The sequence below is a fragment of the Propithecus coquereli genome, unplaced genomic scaffold (assembly GCF_000956105.1).
Source record: "Propithecus coquereli isolate 6110/MARCELLA unplaced genomic scaffold, Pcoq_1.0 Scaffold449, whole genome shotgun sequence".
NCBI classification, from domain to species: domain Eukaryota; kingdom Metazoa; phylum Chordata; class Mammalia; order Primates; family Indriidae; genus Propithecus; species Propithecus coquereli.
The window spans coordinates 934,878-960,343 of record NW_012150274.1 but is presented as its reverse complement, the minus strand read 5'-3'; the positions used below and the strand labels follow the sequence as shown (position 1 = coordinate 960,343).

General features: G+C 68.3%; 2 protein-coding genes across 2 annotated transcripts; both read left to right on the top strand.

Moving 5' to 3' along the window:
- The first annotated feature begins 2,705 nt into the window (after positions 1 to 2,705).
- FUT7 (fucosyltransferase 7 (alpha (1,3) fucosyltransferase)) lies at positions 2,706 to 4,246 on the top strand. Its single transcript, XM_012654731.1, has 2 exons — positions 2,706 to 2,750; positions 3,055 to 4,246. Exons 1-2 carry the CDS (start codon positions 2,706 to 2,708, stop codon positions 4,099 to 4,101), a joined length of 1,092 nt encoding a protein of 363 aa, XP_012510185.1. The 3' UTR covers positions 4,102 to 4,246.
- A 1,884-nt stretch (positions 4,247 to 6,130) lies between these two features.
- ABCA2 (ATP-binding cassette, sub-family A (ABC1), member 2) lies at positions 6,131 to 25,201 on the top strand. Its single transcript, XM_012654803.1, has 49 exons — positions 6,131 to 6,297; positions 9,803 to 9,896; positions 10,255 to 10,257; positions 10,988 to 11,099; positions 11,168 to 11,331; positions 11,567 to 11,694; positions 11,860 to 11,970; positions 12,297 to 12,515; positions 12,762 to 13,129; positions 13,316 to 13,475; positions 14,099 to 14,227; positions 14,332 to 14,499; positions 14,572 to 14,668; positions 14,859 to 15,032; positions 15,218 to 15,320; positions 15,390 to 15,504; positions 15,633 to 15,823; positions 16,026 to 16,176; positions 16,260 to 16,464; positions 16,620 to 16,784; positions 16,888 to 17,068; positions 17,173 to 17,385; positions 17,468 to 17,664; positions 17,749 to 17,931; positions 18,104 to 18,288; positions 18,407 to 18,527; positions 18,752 to 18,988; positions 19,062 to 19,268; positions 19,403 to 19,505; positions 19,588 to 19,907; positions 19,980 to 20,193; positions 20,274 to 20,379; positions 20,493 to 20,604; positions 20,673 to 20,733; positions 20,812 to 20,986; positions 21,098 to 21,213; positions 21,303 to 21,450; positions 21,544 to 21,667; positions 21,788 to 21,920; positions 22,068 to 22,185; positions 22,298 to 22,476; positions 22,548 to 22,689; positions 22,781 to 22,915; positions 22,995 to 23,098; positions 23,167 to 23,259; positions 23,373 to 23,475; positions 23,545 to 23,682; positions 23,800 to 24,006; positions 24,431 to 25,201. The coding sequence occupies exons 1-49, from the start codon at positions 6,232 to 6,234 to the stop codon at positions 24,464 to 24,466; spliced, it is 7,314 nt and encodes a 2,437-aa protein (XP_012510257.1). The 5' UTR covers positions 6,131 to 6,231; the 3' UTR covers positions 24,467 to 25,201.
- The last annotated feature ends 265 nt before the right edge of the window (positions 25,202 to 25,466 follow it).

Below are 25,466 nucleotides of genomic sequence, written 5' to 3'. Positions count from 1 at the left end.
ACCCACCCACTGCCAGCCTGGGGCTGGGCGGGTGGGCCCCGGATCCCCAGCCCCCAGCTGCAGCTCAGCGCAGCCGGCAGCCCAGAGGAGCAGCTCTTGGTGCAGAGCAGAAAGGGGGTGCACCAGCGCCCTGCAGACCCTGCAGCTGGCCCAGGGGGTCCACCTGGACAAGGACAAGGATCTGAACGTGCCACCTCACCCTTAGCTTGATGGGCACAGACGTCGAGGGGAGGGGCGGGGACAGCCTGCTGCTCGAACCTGTGCCTGCAGCCCCTTGGCCGTGCCCCCATTTGCCGGCCTGCTTGGCCACCCGCCAGCCCCCAAGGCACCCCTCCCTCTGTGCACCCACCTTTCCAGTGGTGAGCGCAGAGGCTTCCCTGGCCCCAGCCCCTTCTCACTGAGAATAAAGTGGGTGGGCTCCTTCCTGCCAGAGCTGGTGGCTTTGGGGTTCACCACCAGGGGGCTCTCGAGGCACGCGTCCGGACTCTGCCTGGCTCAGGCCAACCCTTGGGCAGACGGGCGGTCAGGCGGGTGGTCAGGCTCAGCCCGCTCCCTGAGGTGCCCCTTGGGCTGGGGCCGGGTGCCCCCTTCTGCCGCCCTGGGCGGTGGAGTCGGGCCCGTGGAGGGAGTCCTCTTTACGAGGCGCCCACCGCAAGGTCGGCCCACCGGGGAGGGCCCGCGGGGAAAGCGCGCGGTTCCTGACCCTCCGTGCTCACTGCCGCCCAGTGGGGCTGGGTGCCCGCCTGTGTCCCAGCAGACCCGGCGGTCGGGAGGTGGGTGGGGTGAGGTGCAGGATGACGCCACCGACTTTCCCTTTGACTCAGTCCCTTTCTTTCTTCTGAGAGCCTTTCGTTCTGACCCATTTCTGGGCCAAACCTCTGAGCCCCACTTGCCAGACTGCAGGTTCCCACGACTGTGCCCCTGGCAACCAACCTGAGTGGGAGGTGCCCGGGGTGGAGGCTGGGGGAGGCTCCCGAAAATCCGCCAGGAGGGGAGCGGCTGTGGTGTGGGTGAGGCCCGTGGTAGGCCCCCACCAGCCTGGCAGTGCAAACAGGAAGGACAGCAGCTCTGGCAGCCGCCAGCCAGGTCGCCTCCTTCCTGCACAGCCCAGCACCCGCTAGGTGCCCGCCACAGGGAGAAGGGGGGGGTGAAGCGAGGCCTGGTGTGGCTCCCTGGCGTCCCCCTGCTAGGCAAGAGATGCTGGACTGGGGTCAAAGGCCCCCAGGGTCATCGCCTAAACACTAGGTGACTGGAAGTGCAGGGCATGGCACCGCTGCCCACCCTGGTGCCAGCCCCTGAGCACAGGACCTCCGGTGGCTGGAGGGTTTCCGTTGGCTCCCACGGCCCTCCTTCCCTCTTCGGACGTTGCACAAGTTCCTGCCGCAGCTGAGAGGCTGCCCTGTGGGCAGGGGGTGGGAAGCCTCTGAGGGGCCAAACTGCTGTCCTCTCCTGGGCCTGCCTCTGTCCCCACCGTGGGTCTGCTGCCAGCTGCCAGGTTCCTCTCCCAGTGGCAGCCGTGTCCTCACTGTGGGACCTGAGCTGGGGGGCAAGGACAGGGAGGGCAGGGGTGGCAGGTGGCAGACCCCTGGCATGGTGCTGGGCCAACAGACCCGGCCAGACCCAGCCAGCTGTTCCTTCCAGGGCACCCCGTCTGGGGCCTCAAAGAACCTGACCAGGCCTGAGACCGCTGGGACACTGGGCACGAGAGCCAGGCCTTGCCATGCCATGTCTGGGACTGCGCAGGTCCTGGACAGCAGAGTGTGCCATCCGGTTGGGGTAAAAGCAACTGAGAGCGGGGTGTAGGCTAGAGTTTGGGGGGACGCTGCAGGGCCGTCCCAGTCTGCCCCACATTGGCCTGCTGCCTCCCCAGCTCGGAAGAGCCAAAGTGAAAGGAAGAGGAACTCGGAACTCGACCTCCAGGCTCCAGGCCGTGGCTGCAGGGGGCGGGGGGGGCCTGGACTTCAGGCTGGGTCCAGCCTCCTTCCTGGAGCAGGCGCCAGCCCCCTGCCCGCTTGCGTCAGGGACATGAGGACTGCTTCCCTTTCCAGCCTGGAAAGCCCCCTCCGGCTGCAGTCCCGGGGGAGCGAGCTGCAGCTCGTCCAGCATCCAGGACCCTGGGCTCAGCCTGGGGTTTCCATGGGCATGTCCTTGGGCAGGGAAAAACCACGCAGCAGCCCCCACAGTTCGCCCTGGGCCAGGCCCAGCCTAGTGTCTGCACCCTGTGGCATCTGCTGAGGCCCCTGTGGACAGACACCCCTAGCACCCCAGGACAGACCCCCTCCCTGGGCATCTGGGTTGCAGGCGGTGGCAGGGGTGGGGTGGCCCGGTTAGAAACCTCAGCCTCCTGCAAAGAGCTGAGCACACACATCTGTGATGCGCCAGGGTCTCCTGGGGGAGCAGGCCCCAGCTGGCGGTGAACCGGGGGAAGTGGGTGATGCCAGGTTGGGAGGGGCTGTGTGGCCTCTGGGGGAAGTACACTTGCCTGGCGGGGGCGCCTCTGCCTAGGGTGCCCGTACCTGGCCCTTCCTGGAACAAGTGACCCCTCCTCCCTGTCCTCTGTGTGCCCAGGCGGTCATCTCCAGGCCTCTCTGGAGACCAGTGGGTGTGGGCCAGGGGGGAGTCATATTGGGCCCTGGTTTGGTGCCCGTCTTGTAGCCACCCGGCTCCTAGCAACCCCAGGACCAGAGAGGGAGGCGGGGGTGGGGATGGTGGTTGATGCCAAAGGTCGTGGGGGCAAGGGCGGGGCGGTGGTGGGAAGGGCCCCTGGCTTCCCTCACCTTGGGCAGATGAAAGGGGTGCAGTTCCAGGCAGGGCTGAGTCGGGGCACAGCCGTGATTTCAGGGCACCTCCGTTTGGCGGCTGCTGTGATTTGAAAGCCTCAGACGTCTCCGGGGACTGACGCTGAGAGCCCTGAATGAGCGGTGCTGGTGAGTGTCTGCCCCGGGGAAGCCCAGCCCAGGGAGGTGCCTGCTGGGCGAGGGGAGGGCAGGGGTGGTGGGGAGGGCAGGGGTGGTGGGGAGGGGCCCGTAGGTGTCCCTGAGCCCCAGGTGACAGAGCCTCTCCTCGCTGGCTTGTTCCGCTACAGGGTGCGGCCCCACCCGGAGGCTACGGAGCTGGGGGGGCCTGGCAGGGGGGGCCCTGCTTGCAGTCGTCTGGCTCCTGTGGCTGCTGGGGTCGGCCCCTAGGGGTGCGCCAGCACCCCAGCCCACAATCACCATCCTTGTCTGGCACTGGCCCTTCACTGACCGGCCCCCAGAGCTGCCCAGCGACACGTGCTCCCGCTATGGCATGACCCACTGCCGCCTGAGTGCCAACCGGAGCCTGCTGGCCAGTGCGGACGCCGTGGTCTTCCACCATCGCGAGCTGGAGACGCGGCGGTCCCGCCTGCCCCTGGCCCAGCGGCCGCGCGGGCAGCCGTGGGTGTGGGCCTCCATGGAGTCCCCCAGCCACACTCGCGGCCTCGGCCGCCTCCGTGGCGTCTTCAACTGGGTGCTGAGCTACCGGCGCGACTCGGACATCTTCGTGCCCTATGGCCGCCTGGAGGCCCACTCGGGGCCCTCGCCGCCGCTGCCCGCTAAGAGCGGGGTGGCCGCCTGGGTGATCAGCAATTTCCAGGAGCGGCAGCAGCGAGCGCGGCTGTACCGGCAGCTGGCGCCTCACCTTCGGGTGGACGTGTTCGGTCGTGCCAGCGGGCGGCCACTGTGCGCCAACTGCCTGCTGCCCACCGTGGCCCGGTACCGCTTCTACCTGTCCTTCGAGAACTCGCAGCACCGCGACTACATTACCGAGAAGTTCTGGCGCAACGCGCTGGCGGCGGGCGCCGTGCCTGTGGTGCTGGGGCCCCCGAGGGCCACCTACGAGGCCTTCGTGCCTCCTGACGCCTTCGTGCACGTGGATGACTTTGGTTCGGCCCGCGAGCTGGCTGCTTTCCTCACTGGCATGAACGAGAGCCGCTATCGACACTTCTTCACCTGGCGTGACAGGCTCCGGGTACGGCTGCTGGCCGACTGGCGGGAGCGCTTCTGTGCCATCTGTGCCCGCTACCCCCACCTGCCCCGAGGCCAGGTCTATGAGGACCTGGAGGGCTGGTTCCAGGCCTGAGCTCCCGCTGGCCAGGGGAGGGGGATGTGGGTGGAAGGGCTGAATGTCGCAACCAAACCACCAAGCATCCGGCCCCCAGCAGCAGCCATAGGGCTAAAGGGAGGCTGGGGTCAGAGGCCAGGAAGTGAGGGTGAGGGAGGAGCAGGCTGAGCTGGGGAGGCTGCCTGGAGGAGGAGGCTGGTGGGCCCTGATCGGGGTGTCTGGGTGCACCAAAGAGGACAGGCTGCTGAGGAACCGCCTCACCTCGGGCAAGTCTTGGGTGGCTCGAGACGCCCCAGCCTGCAGTGTGTGGGGCCCAAATGTGGGCCCCTGACCCTCCTCCGTAACTGAGGCGCCCTGGTCCCTGAGATGCAGGCACAGGGCCCTGCTGCTCTTGCTGGCCTGGAGCCCCTGTGTGCAGCGCGCTGGGCCGGGAGACCCTGGTGGAGGAACCAGCTGTTCGGGGCAGGAGGGCGCACAATAAAGGAGCCAACCAGTATCTCACGGTCCGTCTGTGCCAGGCAACAGCGCCCCTGTCGGCCCTCTGTTCGTTCCTGACCTCACCCCTGCCTGCCCCGCCCAGGGCCCCTGCCCTCCCCATGCCCACCCCCGCCAGCTCCCGGACTCAGTACAGCCTCGGCTAAGTGGCACCCTCATCGGAGCGCCTTCCCTGAACCCCAAAGGCCAAGGCGGGTTGGGAGTGGGGAATTGAGGGGTCCCATTCATGAGCTCTCAGTCTGAGGGCGTCTGGGCTGTGACAGGGTCTGACTAGTGACTGGGAGTTCCTTCTGGTGGCTACATGGGCGAGAGGGGCATTGAGGCTGCTGCAGCCAGGGGAGCCTCCGTGGTGGGCTGGGGGAGGGAGGCAGGTGGGGAGCCCATGGGGTGGGGAGCTGACCAGCGCCCTGATGGGCCAGCCCTGGGACAGGGACAGGGGCCTCCTTCCCCTTGGCAGAGGCTTGTGGGGAAGCCTCTGGTGGCTTCCTGCCCTGACCTAGCCCCTTGGGCTGGCTGGGGAGGAGGGAGCGTCCAGAGGCTGCAGGTTGGGGAGGAGGCTTGTGCCCTCACCATCCTACCTGGGTGGTCCCTTGTGGCACAAAGAAGTAGCTGGGAGGGCTGGGGGTGGGGAGCTGTGGCCCTCAAACTCTTACATTCATTTTAGGATGTGCCCTCTATGTGTGACACCACACAGCCCACAGCTCCACCCCCTCCCGTTTGCAGGTGGGGAAACTGAGGCTGGGGAGGAGCCATCAGAGCCATCCAGAGGCCTCCCACCCTCTGCAGGCCAGGCCGCATTTGGGGTTTGACTGGACCCCACACTCCCTGTGCAGAGGCCAAGCTCTCCACCTTGGGGGGAGAGTGAACCACAGGCAGAAGGGTGGCCTCGGGCTCCCAAGCAGCCTGCCTGCCAGGCAGGGAGCAGCCCCTGGGGCTCCGGTCCCTCCCTTGCCCTGGCACTCAGAGCCAGCCCAGTGGAGCCAGCCTGGCCGTCCTGCCGCCCACAGTGGCGGTCACTCGGTCTCCAGTGGCTCAGGACACTCGGGGGGTGGGCGGGCCGGTGCGCAGCCCTGCTCCGGTCCCTGCTAAGGGGCTCCGGCAGCTGACTCTTGGGGCCTGGGGGCAGTCCGCCCTGCACAGGGCTCTCTGGGCAGGACAGGGCTTCCCCCGCCCCGGGGGTGGCACCTGGCCCCGCTTCCCCGACAGTGTCCCTGGGGCTGGGACCTGCTCTCACGTCCAAAGGAGATTTTGGCCTCTTGGGAGTGTCGGCAGGGCGGGGAGACCTGGTGGGGGCCGCGCCTCCCCCGGCTTGCCCTCGGGGCGCCAGCGGGAGTCTTCGGGCCGGCGGCCCTGGGAGGGAGAGGCCGGGCCCTGGGGGCTGGCGCCGTGCCCCGTGCGGGACGGGGCGCGGGACGGGGAGCGAGGGGGCGGGGAGCGGGACGCGGAGCCGAGCGGGAGCGGGCGCCTCCTGGCGGGCGCGCGGCGCCTTTAAGCGGGGGCGTGGCGGGGCCGAGTCGCTGTCGCCGGCCGCCGGGGCGGAGCCAGCTCGGCCGGTCCCGGACGCCGAGACCCGCCCCCGCGGCGATGCCGAGCGGGCCCGGCGGGGCGCAGAGCAGCGGGCCGCGGCGCTGAGCGGCCGGAGCGCGGCCCGCCATGGGCTTCCTGCACCAGCTGCAGCTGCTGCTCTGGAAGAACGTGACGCTCAAGCGCCGGAGCCCGGTGAGCTCAGCCGCGCGCACCAGGCTGGCGGCGCGCTCCCGCGTGCACGGGGGCGGCGGGGCGCGCGCGGACCCGGGCGGGCGAGGGGGCGGCCGGGCCGGAGCCCCCTGCCCGCCCGCCTCGGCTTCCCGGCAGGGCGCGCGTGCCCACGGCCGGCAGCCGCGGCGCTCGGCTGAGTCACGGCGGGCGCCCTCCGCAGCGCTCGGGCCTCTGCGGGGCGCGGGCAGGGGCCCAGGCCTCTGGCTGGCGGAGGCCGGCTCCCGCGACCAAGGGCAGGCCTGGGGGACTCCGGCCGGCCCGGGGCTCCGGGCTCCCGGACCCAGCCCCTTGGGGCCCCTTGGGGCCCCTGTTCCTTCGCTCCCTCCACCTGCCCCTGCCCTTGGGCAGCCGCCCGTTGAGGAGGTTGGTCCCAGGCACCTCCCCCGTTCCTGCTGGCGGGTGCACCGGCCCTTGCTCCAGCTTTCTCAGCACCGGGAACGTCCTTGTTGTGTTAGGCTCAGCCAGCCGGAGTCTCAGCGCCCCTTTGTCCTTTGGAGCCAGTTCTCCTGGAGGCTGACCCACCCTCTGGTTCATTCCTGGTCCCCAGCCTCCTCTCGGCGCTGGGTCCCACCGTTTGGAGCTGTGACCACCGGGTTCCCCAGCACTGCCCGGGCAGCCAGGAGGCCTGAGGGTGCAGGACACAGCAGCTGTCAGACACAGAAGTCCTGGTGGGGAGGGGGGCGTGCTGGCCCCACAAGGGCAGGGGCAGTGCACAGGCTGGAGGCCTGGGCCAGGTTGTGTTTTTGAAAGGGCTGTCGGGATTTTCCAGGGCAGGGCCCGGAGTGGGTGAGGGCCTGAGGTGGGGTATGCTCTTGCTCAACGTGGGCCCTGGGACCCCACTGGGCCACACCGGCTCCTGCCTGTGCTCCTCTTCCGAAGGGCTTCAGATGCACCGCAGGGAACTGGGCTCGCAGGCAGGGTGGGGTAGACATCGCCACCACAGCCTGGCAGGGTTCCCCTAGGCACCTGGCCCTGGCAGGGAGCCAGGGTTAGGTACACTCCCTGCCCAGGGCGCCTGGGGCTGGCTGGTGTGGGGTCCCGTGGATCAGGCCTGCAGCCCTGCAGCCCTGGGTGTTGGCTCACGGGGGACAACAGAGCAGGGCAGGGGCAGGGGCAGGGGCAGGGTTGGAATGTGGGCATGTGTTAGTATTAGCCCCAGGGCCTGGGAGCAGAGGCTGGAATGGTGGATCCTATGTCTAGGGGGGGACACCAAGGCTCAGAGAAGGGGGCAGGGGCTTGCAAGAACACCTGGCAAACAAGTGGGAGGTGCCCACCGTCCCACCTGGAGGAGCGGCCCCACCCTACAGGGCTCTCAGGGGCTGGCTGGGCCACGGTGGAGGTCCTCAGCCTGCGGCCCCAGCAGTAGGAAATTCTCCCTCTAGGGAGGCCGATTCCCTGCCAGGCTCATAACCTGGGGCTGGGGCAGGGGCTAGTTAGATGCCGGGCACACTCCTGTGGACCCCACTTTCCTGGGGAGGGCTGTGGGCTTCGGAACTAGACTCCTGAGGCCAGGCTCAGATGTGTGGAGGTTTCGCCCTGCCTGCCGGTTGCCTTGCTGGGGCGGGGTGCAGCCTGGGCCCAGCTTGGGGTGGGGGAGTAGGAGCCACGGACTTTGCCCTGCTTGCTTCCTGCTCAGAAACTCCTCACCTCTGTTTCCTTGCCAGCGAGTGTGGGCCGTCCCCTCTTAGTTAGCTGGGGGTGGGTCTACCCTGGGCCACAGGCTGCTCTTGGTGGAGAGACGGGATCATTATCACTGAGCCACTGGGGTGGGAAGGGGCAGTGCCACCCTTCGGTCCCACGCGTTCTCCTTGACACAGCAGGCGGGGAGTGGGTGGGGGTGTCTAGCCCACAGTGGTCGTCCAGGTCCCGGGACAACGTGAAGGCTGTGGGCTGGTCTTGAGGGACAGAGGTATGGCCACTTGCGGGCACCCATGCGGGGCACCCCGCTGGTGCTGGACTTGTGCTGCTGCCTGTCACCAGATGCCCCCATAGCCTCCTGCTGCCCGCCCGCCCGCCAGGACTCTCCTCCTCCTCCCGGCAGCTCGAGCGAGGCCGTTGCTATAGCAATGGGAGAGGCAGCCGTGGCCTGTTGCTGCAGAGACAGTGGCAGAGGTGCTCGGTGGCGGGGTGGGTGTGGGCAGGGCTGGTGCCCTGGAGGGTGACCCCTGCCTCCAGCACTGCTGCTCTGGTGTGCAGCCACCCTCGCCCCTCACCCTGTGAGCACATGGCGCGTGCCTGTCCTGTCGCCCGTAGGTGCCCACATGCCTCCTCAGCTAGCCCTGGGCTCCGTCCCAGCTTGGGGAGGGGGTGGAGGCTGGCACGGGCTGGGCGGGTGTGGGGTGCGGACACACAGCATCGTGTTCCAGACCACAGAGCGCTATTGTCAGAGCACAGTAAACACAGCGGCAGCCGCCCCCCCCATGGGGGGCTCAGGCCCTGGGCCACCCGGAGCACGCTGGGGTGAGGGCTCTGAAGTCTGTTTTGGGGTGGGGCGTGAGGATGAAGGAGACCTGGTGCCCCCAAGAAGATCCACATGGTCTGAGCTGGGTGAGGGGGGGCCCACCCTGGGGGAGAGGACGGGGCTGCACGGGGTCCCCCAGAGAGCAGCTGGCCCAAGCCGCTCCTCCCTCCTCTCTGAGCCGGGGCGTGTGGAGCGGGAACTAGTGAGGTCCTTCGTTTTCCAGGTGACAGTGAGAGGAAAGCCTGGGCCCCAGAAGCCTCTGGCATTTATCTCCCATTCTGAGCAGGTCCCAGCAGGGCTGCCTTGGTGCCTAGCCCTGGGTAGCAGGAGCTGTCCCAGGAAAACCAAGCCGTGTGGCCCAGGACAGGCTGGGCTGCCTGGGGTCAGGGAGAGGGAACAGGACAGAAAGAGGTGCTTTCACCTTGGGGACTGGGGGGCTGTTAGATCCCTGATCACGTCTTCCCAGAGGCTCAGGGCCACGGGCTAAGTCTGGGCCTCCCTGACGCCAGGCCTCATCTCCTCAGGCCCTTGCATGGGGGTGCGAGGGTGCTGCAGCAGTGAGAATGAGGCTGACCCTGGGGGAGTGTGGGAGTTGCAGACAGAGGCGGTAGCTCAGATGGCCTCCAAGATCCTGCCCAGGCAGCCCTGAAGGTAGGAAGGGAGAAGATGAGCTGGGAGATACATGGGTCAGAGTGGACCACAAGCTGGCTGATTTGCCCCCGTTGGCCCTGAGGCTCCTCAGAGAGCAGGTAGCCCCCAGTGTGGCCAGCAGAGCCTCAGCTGGGGCTGGGGAACCTGATTTGCTTGGGCAGACAGCACCCACGCTCTTGGTGCCCTGGAAGGGGCCGAGACCTTTGCTAACCCTGACGGGCCTGTGCCAACCCTCCGTGGCCCTGGGGAGCACGTGGTCCTGGCTGGCCTGGGCCGCCCCATGGTGGGGCTGGGGAAGGCTCAAGCTGGCATGTCTGCCCTGTCGGCCTGTGCCTTACGGACTGCCGTTTCCAGTGGGTCTTGGCCTTCGAGATCTTCATCCCGCTGGTGCTCTTCTTCATCCTGCTGGGGCTGCGGCAGAAGAAGCCCACCATCTCTGTGAAGGAAGGTGAGGGGCAGGCGCGGCCCAGGCGGGGGCCGGGGAGGGGTCGGCAGCCCTCACGGCGTCATGCATGTCTGCTCTGTGTGTGTGTCTGCACGCGTGTCCCTGTCTGCATGGGTGTGTCCCCATCTGCACACACGTGTCCCCGTCTGCACGCGTGTGTCCCTGTTCGCACAACTCCCCGAGGAACAGTCCTGGGCCGCGTCTGCTGGCCGGGCTGTGGAGGTTGTGGCTGGCCGTGTGGCCAGGAGTGACCGATGGTGCCGGTTCTGGGGGGCTCAGGCACTCACTGGTCTCCTCTGTTCTGTTTTGACCTACCCCTACCCCGCATGGTCTCTTGTCCTCGGCCGCGGCCTGCATGCAGTCTGTAAGTGAGCGGCCACCTCCTTGCTGGCCCGGGCGCAGCCATGGGACGGCCCGAGGGCCCTCCCAGTGCCGCTTAGCGCCCTCCCCGCTTGCATCGAACACCTCCCGGCCCTCAGTTCTGCAGCCCCTGCCGCTGTCAGGAACAGCTGGCCCACGACTGGGGGTTGGGCAGTGCAGTGGGTGGTGGTAGGTAGTGAAGGGCCGGGCCACCTGGGCCACAGTTGGTGGCCAGGTCAAGCGGCTGAGTCATCTCCCTGCCTGGCTGTGCCTTCTGGGGGTTGGGTGCCTGGGCTGGGGCTGGGTCGGCGTCAGCCTGGCTGCTCTCCCTTGGCACTCCTGTCGGTTCCTGCACTCACACCGCTAACCAGCTGGCCAGAGAGGTCAGAGGTCACTGCCCAGTGGGGCCCCTCCGAGTCCTGCTGGGCTCTGTGGGCGGTGTCACGCCTCAATTTTCTGGGGGGATGCCCTGGCATTTTGGCACTGCAGTGGCTGAGGGGAGAGGGAGTTAGGGTGGAAGGGGTGGCAAGTGGCCCTTTGACCTCTGACCTGCCGGAGTCATTTGCACCAGACCCTTGGCCTGCAGCACAGCTGAGGGCCGAGGCTCTGTCCCTGTCCTCTCCCTAACGCTGTTCCTGCTTCTGACTTTCTCTAAGTTCTCCTCTCGGCCTCTGCCCCCTCCTTCTCCATTCCTCGCCCCCTTGTGCCCCCCGCCCTCTCGCCCGCCCCCCCAGCCTTCTACACGGCAGCGCCCCTGACGTCCGCCGGCATCCTGCCCGTCATGCAGTCCCTGTGCCCGGACGGCCAGCGCGACGAGTTCGGCTTCCTGCAGTACGCCAACTCCACGTGAGTGCCCGCCCGCCCGCCTCTCATCCCGGCCCTCCCGCCCCAGCGCTGACGTCTGTGTGGTGCAGGGTCACGCAGCTGCTGGAGCGCCTGGACCGTGTGGTGGAGGAGGGCAACCTGTTCGACCCAGCGCGGCCCAGCCTGGGCTCAGAGCTCGAGGCCCTGCGCCAGCACCTGGAGGCTCTCGGCGCAGGCCCGCGCGCCTGGGCGAGCCGCTCGGACAGACCTGCAGGTGCGCCCTGGGCGGGGACGGCCAGGCTGCCTCTGCCCACCCCCGCCCCGGTCCCCTGCACTGTGCCGGTGTCAGTGTCGAGTCCTCCGCGCACGCGCTCAGGGCAGGCCCCGCTGCCGGCGCGGTTGCCGGCGCGGTGCCGGGGTTCCGCTCTGAGCCTGCAGGGTACCGTGGCCCGCGTGGAGCTGGCCCCGCGTGGAGCTGGCCCCTCATCCTCACCCTCCTGCCCGTCCAGTGTCCTCCTTCTCTCTGGACTCGGTGGCCAGGGACCCGCGGGAGCTCCGGCGCTTCCTGGTGCGGAACGTGTCGCTGCCCAACAGCACGGCCCAGGCCCTCCTGGCCGCCCGTGTGCACCCACCTGAGGTGAGGCAGGGCTGTGTCCCCAGCAGCGCGTCTGCTCGTGGGCGGGGCCAGACCCACCCTCCCCACACCCCTCACACCCCCTGGTTGCAGGAGGGTGTTCAGGGCAGCTGAGGTGTCCCCAGGGCTCTCGAGCCCCCGCCTGAGCCCCGTCCCGCACACCCCCAGGTCTACAGCCTGCTCTTCGGCCCTTCTCAGAGCCAGGATTCTCAGTCCGGCCTCCCCAGGGGCCAGGAGCCCTGGAGCCGCCTGGGTGGCCATCCCCTACTCCGCATGGAGGTGAGGGGCCTGTCAGGGGACAGGAGGTGTGCTGCCTGCTTCTGGGGGGGATTCTGCCCAGTGTGTGAGGGAGGGGCCCCGGCGATAATACAGAACTCCTCCTGGGAGCAAGGGCGGGTCCCGGGGAGTTTGTTGCTGGTGTGGGGAGGGCGGAGACAGGGTGACAGTGTGAATGCCCCCCTGTTGTAGAGCCCAGACAGCCCCAGCATTGGCACAGTGGGTTGGCAGGGTGAGGCCTGAGGCCATCTGGGCCAGGCCCTCAGTCCCCCTTGGTTGGGGGCAGAGTTCCTGTGTGGCCCCAGCTGACCCCAGTGTCCCGCCCCCAGGAGCTGCTGCTGGCCCCTGCCCTCTTGGAGCAGCTCACCTGTGCACCGGGCTCCAGAGAGCTGGGCCAGATCCTCACAGTACCCGAGGGTCAGAAGACGGCCCTGCAGGGCTACCGGGACGCTGTCTGCAGTGGACAGGCTGCAGCTCGCGCCCAGCGCTTCTCTGGGCTGGCTGCTGAGCTCCGGAACCAGCTGGACATGGCCAAGATTGCTCAGCAGGTGAGGCCCTGCCTGCCAGCTGCTGCCTGCGCCGGAGGAGGTGCTGGGGCTGCTCGGAGTCCTGGGGGCTCCTGGGCCCAGGCTGTGCGTGGGAGGGTGCCCTGACTCCTGCCCCTGGGCCCTGCCCAGTCCTTGGCCCCAGCCGTCTCTCCCAGGCCCTGGCCAGGGCCCTGCTCACCTCTGGCTGCAGGTCCTTCCTCAGTCCCCCACCTGCAGTCACCCCATGACATGCCTATGTCCCTTCAGCTGGGCCTGGACGCCCCCAACGGCTCACAAGCCCAGCCACAGGCGCCACCCCCACGGAGGCTGCAGGCGCTTCTGGAGGACCTGCTGGATGCACAGAAGGTTTTGCAGGATGTGGATGTCCTGTCGGCCCTGGCCCTGCTGCTGCCCCAGGGTGCCTGCACCGGCCGGGCCCCCGGGGCCCCAGCCAGCAGCCTGGCTGGGGTGGCCAATGGCACCGGAGCGGGGGCAGGCGTGGGCTCGAACTCCACGGCCGAGGAGGGAGCTCCATCCGCAGCGGCCCCGACCTCCCCCGACACACTGCAGGGCCAGTGCTCAGCCTTCGTGCAGCTCTGGGCCGGCCTGCAGCCCATCCTGTGCGGCAACAACCGGTAGGTGGGTGGTGGAGGCAGGTGGGGACTGCGAGAAGGCTGGTGGCACAGCCTGGCCCTGATGCATGGCGCCCCGCCCCATGGCTAAGCCCCGCCCCATGCCCCACCCTTAGTCTTGCCCCACTCCCAGAGCCCCGCCCACAAGCCCCACCCACTAACCCTCCTGACCCCCTCCCCCACCCCCAGCACCATAGAGCCCGAGGCGCTGCGGCGAGGCAACATGAGCTCCCTGGGCTTCACAAGCAAGGAGCAGCGGAACCTGGGCCTTCTTGTGCACCTCATGACCAGCAACCCTAAAATCCTGTACGCGCCAGCGGGCTCTGAGGCGGACCGTGTCATCCTCAAGGTGCGCGGGTCTGGCGTGCTAGGTGTCTGGCTTCTGCAGGCCGGGGACCCCTGGGCAGAGGGAGGTCAGCAGAATTAGCGTGGGGGCGGTGGGGCGGCCTGCGGAGCTCAAGGTGCAGGGGCACTTGGCTGCTGTCCCCTCAGGAGCTCCCAGGGGCTGCTGTGTGGGATGCACTGGGGAGGTCCCCCCACGAGCTGGGTGTGGCCAGGGCAGTGCTGGCGGGCGAGAGGGGTGTGTGCAGAGACCTTCCAGGGGAGCGTCCAGTGGGCTTCTGTCCGGAACAGCAGAAGCCAAGGGTGGACACGGCCTGGGACGGAGCCGTGGAGGAGGCGCAGATAAGGGTTGGGGAGATGAGGGCCGAGCACTGGGGCACTCACAGGATGCTCGGAGAGGGGTTCCGGGAAGGAGCTGTGAGGTAGGGGCCCAGAGGCCGGGCTGCCCTGGAGCAGAGAGCAGAGCCAGTTTCCTGTGGGTGCGGAGGGGGAGGGCTGGCAGCCTCCAGGTACAGTTTGGTCAGAGCGAAGTTGGTGGCTGTTGGGGACGGCCGGTTGCTGCGGGGTGAGGGAGGAGAGCCCCATGCTGGCCGGAGTCCTTCCCGGGGTCAACGCCCTCTCCCTCTGCAGGCCAACGAGACTTTTGCCTTCGTGGGCAACGTGACTCACTATGCTCAGGTTTGGCTCAACATCTCGGCAGAGATCCGCAGCTTCCTGGAGCAGGGCAGGCTGCAGCAACACCTGCACTGGCTGCAGCAGGTGCCGTGGGTGCCTGGTGTGGGAGGCAGCCGAGGGCAGTGCGGGGAGCCCCTCTGCTCGGGCACAGGCCCAGGCCACCCTCTGAGCCGGCCCTCTACCCCCAGTACGTGGCAGAGCTGCGGCTGCACCCGGAAGCCTTGAACCTGTCCCTGGACGAGCTGCCACCAGCCCTACGCCAGGACAACTTCTCACTGCCCAATGGCTCCGCCCTCCTGCAGCAGCTGGACACCATTGACAACGCGGCCTGTGGCTGGATCCAGTTCATGTCCAAGGTGGGGTGCGTGAGCCTGGGAGGGGGCGCCTGCGCGTGCCCAGGCCTGGCTCCAACGATGCCCCCACCCCAGGTGAGCGTGGACATCTTCAAGGGCTTTCCTGACGAGGAGAGCATTGTCAACTACACGCTCAATCAGGCCTACCAGGACAACGTCACCGTGTTTGCCAGTGAGCCACCTGCCGCTCCCACCTTGCCCTGCTCCAGTGCAGACCATGGAGCTCCCTGTACCCCACCACTCTTTGGCCCCGCCCCACCCCCTGGAGCCCCGCCCCATCCATCTACCAGCCCCGCCCCACTGTGCCTTGGCCCCGCCCCACCTTGGGAGCCCCTCCCCAACCAGCCTGCCTGGGTCCCCAGGCGTGATCTTCCAGACACGGAAGGACGGCTCCCTCCCGCCCCACGTGCACTACAAGATCCGACAGAACTCCAGCTTCACCGAGAAGACCAATGAGATCCGCCGGGCCTACTGGCGGCCGGGGCCCAACACTGGCGGCCGCTTCTACTTCCTCTATGGCTTCGTCTGGATCCAGGGTGAGGGATGGTCAGACGGGAGGTGGAGGTCAGGGTCGGGAGGGGAGGGGAGAGGGGTGGGAGGGGCGAAAGGGGTAGGGTGGGGCAGGGGGGACAGGGAGGGGGTGCGGGAGGACCAAGGGGGCGGCGAGCAGGTGGAGAGGGGAGGAGGGGGGAGGCCGGCCCCTGACGCTGGACCCCTGCAGACATGATGGAGCGTGCCATCATCAACACCTTCGTGGGGCACGACGTGGTGGAGCCGGGCAGCTACGTGCAGATGTTCCCTTACCCCTGCTATACGCGGGACGAGTGAGTACAGGCCTGCGGGCTGGGTGGGCTCAGGCCACGGCCCTCCCTCACCCTGTGCCCCCACCCCAGCTTCCTGTTCGTCATCGAGCACATGATGCCGCTCTGCATGGTGATCTCCTGGGTCTACTCCGTGGCCATGACCATCCAGCACATCGTGGCGGAAAAGGAGCACCGGCTCAAGGAGGTGGGCGCGGTGGGGCGCGGTGGGGCGCGGTGGGGCGGGGTGGCCACCCTCCCTCTGGGCGGGGCTGGCGGGGTGGCTGCCCCCTCGTGCTGGAGCCGTGCCCAAGGCCGCGTGCTCATTGCCTGCAGGTGATGAAGACCATGGGCCTGAACAACGCGGTGCACTGGGTGGCCTGGTTCATCACGGGCTTCGTGCAGCTGTCCATCTCGGTGTCGGCGCTCACCGCCATCCTCAAGTACGGCCAGGTCCTCATGCACAGCCACGTGCTCATCATCTGGCTCTTCCTGGCCGTCTACGCCGTGGCCACCATCATGTTCTGGTGAGCACTGGCCGGTGGGGGGAGCCCGGTACGGGCACTAGCCGGGTCAGCCCACTTGTTTAACCGCACGCTCTCGCAGCGCGGCAGGGTGTCCCTTAAGTTCACCCCAAAACGTGTGCACGCCCTTGGAGCTCCTTGCGGAGGAGGGCCTGGTGCTGGGCCGGGGGTCTGGTGGCTGATGACCCACCTGGCCCCTGCCCAGCTTCCTGGTGTCCGTGCTCTACTCCAAGGCCAAGCTGGCCTCGGCCTGCGGCGGCATCATTTACTTCCTGAGCTACGTGCCCTACATGTATGTGGCGATCCGCGAGGAGGTGGCCCACGATAAGATCACTGCCTTCGAGAAGTGCATCGCGGTGAGGGTCCTGGGCTGGTGGGGCCGGGCCGGGGGCGGGGTGTCCACGCTCCTACCTGCCTGCTGATGCCGCTGCCTCCCCAGTCCCTGATGTCCACGACGGCCTTTGGCCTGGGCTCCAAGTACTTCGCCCTGTACGAGGTGGCGGGCGTGGGCATCCAGTGGCACACGTTCAGCCAGTCCCCCGTGGAAGGGGACGACTTCAATCTCCTCCTCGCTGTCACTATGCTGATAGTGGACGCCATTGTCTACGGCGTGCTCACGTGGTACATCGAGGCTGTGCACCCAGGTACTGGCCAACCCTGCGGAGGTGGGGGCAGGGTCCGGCTCTCTGGGCTTCCTCCTGCACGCGGCATGGACGGCTCCCTGGGTGGGCACGTGGCCCAGTGGTGGATGGTCACCCGCAGGCCTAGGTCAGCCTCCCCTCCCCTCCCCGGCCCCCAGGCATGTACGGGCTGCCCCGGCCCTGGTACTTCCCACTGCAGAAGTCCTACTGGCTGGGCAGTGGGCGGACGGAGGCGTGGGAGTGGAGCTGGCCGTGGGCACGTGCCCCCCGCCTCAGCGTCATGGAGGAGGACCAGGCCTGCGCCATGGAGAGCCGGCGCCTTGGTGAGGCAGGCGCCAGAATGTTGGCTGGGACAGGTGCTGGGTTTGAGGGGCCTGGGGCAGCACTGGCGCTGGTCCCATCCCACTAACACCCTCCCTGGTGCAGAGGAAACTCGTGGCATGGAGGAGGAGCCCACCCACCTGCCCCTGGTCGTCTGTGTGGACAAGCTCACCAAGGTCTACAAGGACGACAAGAAGCTGGCCTTGAACAAGCTGAGCTTAAATCTCTATGAGAACCAGGTGGTCTCCTTCCTGGGCCACAATGGGGCTGGCAAGACCACCACCATGTGAGTGTCTCAGTGGCTGCTGGCCAGAGCAGCAGCCCTTCACCCATGGGGTGAGGGAGATGCCTGCGGGGGGTGTTGGGTCGTGACCCACCCTGCCTACCCAGGTCCATCCTGACCGGCCTGTTCCCTCCCACGTCGGGTTCGGCCACCATCTACGGGCACGACATCCGCACGGAGATGGACGAGATCCGCAAGAACCTGGGCATGTGCCCCCAGCACAACGTGCTCTTCGACCGGCTCACGGTGGAGGAGCATCTCTGGTTCTACTCACGGCTCAAGAGCATGGCCCAGGAGGAGATCCGCAAGGAGATGGACAAGTGCGCGGGGTGGGCCGGGGTGGGCCGCGTCGCAGGGTGAGTCTCGTACTGCCCGTCCCATGCTCCCGTTCCCTGTGCCCAGGATGATCGAGGACCTGGAGCTCTCCAACAAGCGGCACTCGCTGGTGCAGACGTTGTCGGGCGGCATGAAGCGCAAGCTGTCCGTGGCCATCGCCTTCGTGGGCGGCTCCCGCGCCATCATCCTAGACGAGCCCACTGCTGGCGTGGACCCCTACGCGCGCCGTGCCATCTGGGACCTCATCCTGAAGTATAAGCCAGGTGGGTGCGGCGCCAGGCCGGCTTGTGCACAAGCGGCCCTTGCCTGACTCTGCCAACCCCTGACCCCAGTCCTGCCAACCCCAGGCCGCACCATCCTCCTGTCCACCCACCACATGGACGAGGCCGACCTGTTGGGCGACCGCATCGCCATCATCTCCCATGGGAAGCTCAAGTGCTGCGGCTCCCCGCTCTTTCTGAAGGGCGCCTACGGTGACGGCTACCGTCTCACGCTGGTCAAGCAGCCTGCCGAGCCTGGGGGCCCCCAAGGTCTGTGCTGGGCCCTGAGTGGGCCCTTCCCTGGGCCATCCTACCGGAGACCCTAGGCTGGAGAGGCTGGGCCTGGCCCACGCTGTGTCAATGGCCCTGTCTTAGCCTGGTTGGGGTCTTGGCAAGGGTTCCTCTTGCCAGCCCCCGAGTGAATCCCTCCCTGCCCCCCCAGAGCCAGGGCTGGCCTCCAGCCCCCCAGGTCGGGCCCAGCTGAGCAGCTGCTCTGAGGCGCAGGTGTCACAGTTCATCCGTAAGCACGTGGCCTCCTGCCTGCTGGTCTCGGACACCAGCACGGAGCTCTCCTACATCCTGCCCAGTGAGGCCGCCAGAAAGGGGGCCTTCGAGCGCCTCTTCCAGGTGCGAGGGCCCAGCGCAGGGGCGCAGGCCGGGCAGGGTCTGGGTGGCAGGCGGGTGGGGGTGGCGGGAGGCCTGCCCTGGACGCCCGCACAGGCTGCCTCACCCAGCCCGTCTGCAGCACCTGGAGTGCAGTCTGGGCAGCTTGCACCTGAGCAGCTTCGGGCTGATGGACACGACGCTGGAGGAGGTGTTCCTCAAGGTGTCCGAGGAGGACCAGTCGCTGGAGAACAGCGAGGCCGGTGAGAGGGCCCGGTGCCGCTGAGCGCCCACCGCCCCTGGGGCCTGGACGGGGGCCTGGCACAGGCCCCTTCCCGGTCTTCGGGAGCAGCCGTCGGGGCAGGAACCGGGGGCCACCCTGGGGTCCTGGGGGGTGGCCGTGGTGGCTGGAGGTCCCGGACAGTGGATGGGCCTGGGAGTTGGGTCCCGTGCAGGCCCGCGGTGCGAGCAGCCTCTCCCACGGCAGATGTGAAGGAGTCCAGGAAGGACGTGCTGCCTGGGGTGGGGGGCCCGGCGCCTGGGGAGGCTCAGGCCGGCAGCCTGGCCCGGTGCTCGGAGCTGGCTCAGTCGCAGGCGTCACTGCAGTCGGCGTCCTCAGTGGGTTCTGCCCGTGGCGACGAGGCAGCAGGCTACACCGATGTCTACGGCGACTACCACCCCCTGTTCGACAACCTGCAGGACCCGGACAACGTCAGCTTGCAAGGTGGGCGCCGCCGGGCGAGGCCGGGTGGCGGGGGTGGCGTGGGGCTGCCCGCTCAGCTCCCCCCTCTGCGCAGAGGCCGAGGCGGAGGCCCTCTCCCAGGTCGGCCAAGGCAGCCGCAAGCTGGAGGGCTGGTGGCTGAAGGCGCGACAGTTCCACGGGCTGCTGGTCAAGCGCTTCCACTGCGCCCGCCGCAACTCCAAAGCGCTCTTCTCCCAGATCCTGCTGCCGGCCTTCTTCGTGTGCGTGGCCATGACTGTGGCCCTGTCTGTCCCTGAGATCGGTACGGCCACCGGGCCCCCCCCCGCCCCCAGTGGGCCCCGGCTCCGCCCCACCCTGCCCTCAGCCTCCCGCGCAGCCTCCAAGCTCAGGCCTGTGGGCGCCAGGACCCACGCAGGGCTCCCTGCTCGCCCCCAGGTGACCTGCCCCCACTGGTGCTGTCGCCGTCCCAGTACCACAACTACACGCAGCCCCGTGGCAACTTCATCCCCTACGCCAACGAGGAGCGCCGGGAGGACCGGTGAGGCAGGCTGGGGTGGCCGCAGCAGGTGGGGGCCGGTGAGGGAGGGGGCCGGGCCCTGACTCGCTGTTGGTGCCCCCAGACTGTGGCTGTCACCCGACGCCAGCCCCCAGCAGCTCGTGAGCACGTTCCGGCTGCCGTCAGGTGTGGGCGCCACCTGCGTGCTCAAGTCCCCCGCCAACGGCTCGCTGGGGCCCACGCTGAACCTGAGCAGCGGGGAGTCGCGCCTGCTGGCCGCACGGTTCTTCGACAGCATGTGCCTGGAGTCCTTCACGCAGGGGCTGCCGCTGTCCAACTTCGTGCCGCCCCCACCCTCGCCTGCCCCGTCCGACTCGCCCGTGTCCCCGGATGAGGACCCGCTGCAGGCCTGGAACACCTCCCTGCCGCCCACCACGGGGCCAGGTAGCGGCTCGCAGGGCCTGCGGGGGGCGCGGGCGGTGAGCGTGTGTCTCACCGTGCTGCCTGTGCCCGCAGAGACGTGGACCTCGGCACCCTCTCTGCCGCGCCTGGTGCGGGAGCCTGTCCGCTGCACCTGCTCCGCGCAGGGCACCGGCTTCTCCTGCCCCGGCAGCGTGGGCGGGCACCCGCCCCAGATGCGCGTGGTCACGGGTGACATCTTGACTGACGTCACCGGCCACAACGTCTCCGAGTACCTGCTCTTCACCTCGGACCGTTTCCGGCTGCACCGGTGAGCCGGGGCGCGGCGGCTGTGGGTGGGGGTGCTGGCCACTGCCTGCCGGCCTCACCGCTCCTCTCCTGTGTGCCCAGGTACGGGGCCATCACCTTCGGCAACGTCCAGAAGTCCATCCCGGCCTCGTTTGGCGCCAGGGCCCCTCCCATGGTGCGGAAGATCGCCGTGCGCAGGGCAGCCCAGGTGAGCGTGCCTGGCCCGGGGCTCCGAGGCGTCTGGTGCCACCTGCGGTCTGCGGTCTGCCGTGACCCACGGGGGCTCCTGGGGCCTTTCCGGGCCTGGTTCTCCTTCCCCAGGTTTTCTACAACAACAAGGGCTATCACAGCATGCCCACCTACCTTAACAGCCTCAACAACGCCATCCTGCGCGCCAACCTGCCCAAGAGCAAGGGCAACCCGGCGGCCTATGGTAGGTCGGGCGGGGCGGGGTGGAGGGGTGGGCGAGGCAGGGGCCTGAGCTGCCCTCCCTGTGCGCAGGCATCACCGTCACCAACCACCCCATGAACAAGACCAGCGCCAGCCTCTCTCTGGACTACCTGTACGTGTGGCGGGGGGGCGGGGGGGCGTCCCTCTGTAGCCCCCGGCTGCACAGGGCTCAGGGCTGCCTCACCTCCAGGCTGCAGGGCACGGACGTGGTCATCGCCATCTTCATCATCGTGGCCATGTCGTTCGTGCCGGCCAGCTTCGTGGTCTTCCTTGTGGCCGAGAAGTCCACCAAGGCGAAGCACCTGCAGTTCGTCAGCGGCTGCAACCCGGTCATCTACTGGCTGGCCAACTACGTGTGGGATATGGTGCGCCCCACGTGGCCTCGGGGGCCCCAGCAGCCCCGGGCCCTTCCCCTACCCCGTCTCCCGCGCCCCACCCTGCCCTGGGTCCCTCACCAGCCACCTTCCTCCCTGCAGCTCAACTACCTGGTCCCAGCCACCTGCTGCGTCATCATCCTGTTTGTGTTCGACCTGCCGGCCTACACGTCGCCCACCAACTTCCCCGCTGTCCTCTCCCTCTTCCTGCTCTATGGGTAAGGGGGAGCGGGTGGAGGAGTGGTCGTGGGCAGGGTCAGGGGCTGCCCAGTGACAGCCACCCGCTGCCTGCCTGCCCCCCCGACAGGTGGTCCATCACCCCTATCATGTACCCGGCCTCCTTCTGGTTTGAGGTCCCCAGCTCGGCCTACGTGTTCCTCATTGTCATCAACCTCTTCATCGGCATCACGGCCACCGTGGCCACCTTCCTGCTGCAGCTCTTCGAGCATGACAAGGTAGAGCAGTGGGACGGGGGCAGCGGGGCGGCGGGGGCGGGGCGGCGGGGCCTCAGCAAGCCGGCGGTGCTCAGGCTGTGCCGTGGCCCTCAGGACCTGAAGGTTGTCAACAGTTACCTGAAAAGCTGCTTCCTCGTCTTCCCCAACTACAACCTGGGCCACGGGCTCATGGAGATGGCGTACAACGAGTACATCAACGAGTACTACGCCAAGATCGGTGAGGGACGCCTGGGGGCAGCGGGGCGGGGCGGGGCGCCTCCGGGAGGGGTCTGGGCGTGGAGGGGGCTGGGTTCCCTCTGAGGCCCCAGGCTCAGGCCCTGTGCCGGCTGCCCCACAGGCCAGTTTGACAAAATGAAGTCCCCGTTCGAGTGGGACATTGTCACACGCGGGCTGGTGGCCATGACGGTCGAGGGCTTCGTGGGCTTCCTGCTCACCATCATGTGCCAGTACAACTTCCTGCGGCAGCCACAGTGAGTGGGCTCCGGGCAGCTGGGGGCAGGTGGCCGGACCGGGTGATGCCCACCCTTCCTGCCAGGGCCACAGCGGGAGGGGCCGGTGGGTGTCGGCAGGGACGGGGTGGGCGGCCGGGCCAGGCACTGCCCACCCTGTCCTCCCAGGCGCATGCCGGTGTCCACCAAGCCCGTGGAGGACGACGTGGACGTGGCCAGTGAGCGGCAGCGAGTGCTCCGGGGGGATGCTGACAACGACATGGTCAAGATTGAGAATCTGACCAAGGTGGGCCTGGGTGGGGCGGGGCTCAGGGTGTGGGGCTGGGGCTTGGGCGGGGACACTGGGGGACGCCCCCATGCCCGGCTGCCCCACTGAGCGGGCGGCTCTCCTCGGTCAGGTCTACAAGTCCCGGAAAATCGGCCGCATCCTGGCCGTGGACCGCCTGTGCCTGGGTGTTCGTCCTGGAGAGTGCTTTGGCCTCCTGGGCGTGAATGGCGCGGGCAAGACCAGCACCTTCAAGATGCTGACGGGCGACGAGAGCACGACCGGGGGCGAGGCCTTCGTCAACGGGCACAGGTGCTGCGGGCGCCCCGGCGGGCGGGGTGGCGGCCTGTGCTTCCGCGTGCTGACGGCCGCTGCGTCCCCAGCGTGCTCAAGGAGCTGCTCCAGGTGCAGCAGAGCCTCGGCTACTGCCCGCAGTTCGACGCCCTGTTCGATGAGCTCACGGCCCGGGAGCACCTGCAGCTGTACACGAGGCTGCGTGGCATTCCCTGGAAGGACGAGGCCCGGGTGAGGGCTGGCGCGGGCGGGCGCGGGCGGGCGAGGGAGCCGGCGTGGTGGGCGCCTGACGTCTGCCCTGACGTCTGCCCTCCCCGGCCAGGTGGTGAGGTGGGCGCTGGAGAAGCTGGAGCTGACCAAGTACGCCGACAAGCCAGCCGGCACCTACAGTGGCGGCAACAAGCGAAAGCTGTCGACAGCCATCGCCCTCATCGGGTACCCGGCCTTCATCTTCCTGGTGAGCGCAGGTGAGGGCGCGGGCCGGTCAGGCCGGCGGGTGAGCCCGTGCAGCCGGCTGACCCTGCCACCCACCCCAGGACGAGCCCACCACAGGCATGGACCCCAAGGCCCGGCGCTTCCTCTGGAACCTCATCCTCGACCTCATCAAGACGGGGCGCTCGGTGGTGCTCACGTCGCACAGGTAGGACACGTGCTCCCGGCCCCCGCCCGGCGCCGCGCCTCTGGTGCCAGCCCGTGCTCTGCCTGCAGCATGGAGGAGTGCGAGGCGCTGTGCACGCGGCTGGCCATCATGGTGAACGGGCGCCTGCGCTGCCTGGGCAGCATCCAGCACCTGAAGAACCGGTGAGCGGGGCGGGCGCTGGGGCCTGGGTCTGAGGTGTGCGGCGGGCGGGGACGGGGCTCAGGCGGGGCGCCCCCGGCTCCCTGGGCTCGGGGCCACGGGCCTGTCCTGCCAGGTTTGGAGACGGCTACATGATCACGGTGCGGACCAAGAGCAGCCAGAGCGTAAAGGACGTGGTGCGGTTCTTCAACCGGAACTTCCCCGAGGCCGTGCTCAAGGTGGGCGTGGCCGGGGGGCTGGGCGTGGCCGGCGCTGCCCGAGCAGCCTCTGACCTCCCTGCCCCCCAGGAGCGGCACCACACGAAGGTGCAGTACCAGCTCAAGTCGGAGCACATCTCGCTGGCCCAGGTGTTCAGCAAGATGGAGCAGGTGGCAGGTGTGCTGGGCATCGAGGACTACTCGGTCAGCCAGACCACGCTGGACAACGTAAGTACCAGGCTAGGGCACGGCGCGGCACCCCGCCCACCCGCCTGCCCCGCCCACCGGGCCTGCCCCGCCCACACACCCATTCGCCTGTCCTGTCCACTCACCTCCACCCACCAGGTGTTTGTGAACTTCGCCAAGAAGCAGAGTGACAACCTGGAGCAGCAGGAGACAGAGCTGCCTTCGGCACTTCAGTCCCCTCTCGGCCGCCTGCTTAGCCTGCTCCGGCCCCGGTCCGCCCCCACGGAGCTCCGGGCACTCATGGCAGACGAGCCCGAGGACCTGGACACGGAAGACGAGGGCCTCATCAGCTTCGAGGAGGAGCGGGTGAGCAGGCTACAGTGTCACGGCCACTCGAGGCCCCACAGGGCCAGTGCAGGAGGTGGCTCTGCCACTGGACCTGGGCCACGCCGGGGCTCAGGCTCCAGGGGGTGGGTGGGGAACAGGCCACGGGGTGGAGAGGGGCCTGCTGGGTGCTGAGGACTAGAGTGGACCAGGGAGGACCAGGGACAGGCACGGGAGTGACCAACCACAGAGCCCAACCCTGCTGGGGCCTTCCAGGGGCTACAGAGCAGAGACGGGGGTAGAAGGGACCAGCGCCTGGGGACAGGGGGTGATGCAGACACAGTGACCACCAGACACCAAGAGAGCTTAGCCCAGCCAGGGGGTGTGCCCCAGCAGGGTCACCCTCAGCCAGCAACAGGGGGTGCCAGGGGACACCCCTCACGCTGGCCTGTCTGCCGCCCGCCAGGCCCAGCTCTCCTTCAACACAGACACGCTCTGCTGACCTCCAGGACCGGCTCAGGAACTCGACAGTGGGGACACAAGTCGGGCGGAGGCCAAGGCCTCGCCGCATCCCTGGTGTGTGGGAGGGTCAGGATCGAGGGGCTCTGGCCCCCCTGCGCTCGCCACCCGTCCTTGGCCCTGCCCTGCGGTCACTGCGGCTGCCCTCCCCCAACCGTGCCAAAGGCTGGCCCAGCCCTGGGCTGTGCACACCCTCACCCTGCTTTGCCTTAAAGCCTCGGGGGCTGACCTGGCCCCCGCCCCTGCCCAGCTCTGCGCCCCCCGTGTGACGCGGCAGTGCCAGGCACTGCCCAGCCCTGCCCCAGCAGCACCTGAGCCCAGCCGGCCTGGCCTCCTAGCTGGCTCTTCTCCCACCCAACGCGGATGTGCTGCCCCAGGGCCTGGGGGCTGCGGGGGGTGGGGGGCTGTGTCTGTCCCACGCCCGGTCTGGGTTAGTTCCTCCTATTTATTTTGCTTTGGAAAGACGCTCCCCTCACCCTGCTTCTGTGAGGGAAGGTGGCCGTCCACGGGAAGCCATCGGCTCGGTTGGGGAGGGGCTGCCTCGGGCCGGCTGGCAGGTGGCAGGAAGGGAGAAGCTGGTCCTGCTGTCCAGGTGGGGGCCAGACCCCCCCCACAGCTGCCTTCTCTCTCCCACCCAGCTCTGCCCTGCCCACCCACCTGCCTGGGAGCTGGACTTGTACAAAGCGCACAGATGTTTGTTTTAAATAAATAGACAAAAACGCCCCAGCAGCCTGCGTGTGTGGGGTGGGTGCAGAAGACGGGCCCACCGGGTAGGGTCAGCACCACCACTCCTGCCCCTCCCCCAGGCACTTCTGGAATGTGCTGCCCAGGGGTAGGGAGAGGGCGCCAGGTGGCTAGTACCCACCCAGGCCTGCCACGGCATGCGGCGTGTGCCCGGCCATCTCCGCCACAGGAGGGTGTGGGCAGAGCTTCCAGGAGATGAACTCCAGGGGAGACTGAAGTTGGGTAGGAGTGCGTTAGGG

Excerpts from the sequence above, each read along its gene's own strand:
- FUT7 (XM_012654731.1), top strand. The coding sequence starts at position 2,706 with ATGGTGGTTGATGCCAAAGGTCGTGGGGGCAAGGGCGGGGCGGTG. Across the intron at positions 2,751-3,054 it reads GGGGCAAGGGCGGGGCGGTG|AGCCTCTCCTCGCTGGCTTG; the intron begins GTGGGAAGGGCC and ends CCCAGGTGACAG.
- ABCA2 (XM_012654803.1), top strand. The coding sequence starts at position 6,232 with ATGGGCTTCCTGCACCAGCTGCAGCTGCTGCTCTGGAAGAACGTGACG. Across the intron at positions 21,668-21,787 it reads CGAGTACTACGCCAAGATCG|GCCAGTTTGACAAAATGAAG; the intron begins GTGAGGGACGCC and ends GCTGCCCCACAG. Across the intron at positions 23,260-23,372 it reads ATCCAGCACCTGAAGAACCG|GTTTGGAGACGGCTACATGA; the intron begins GTGAGCGGGGCG and ends CTGTCCTGCCAG.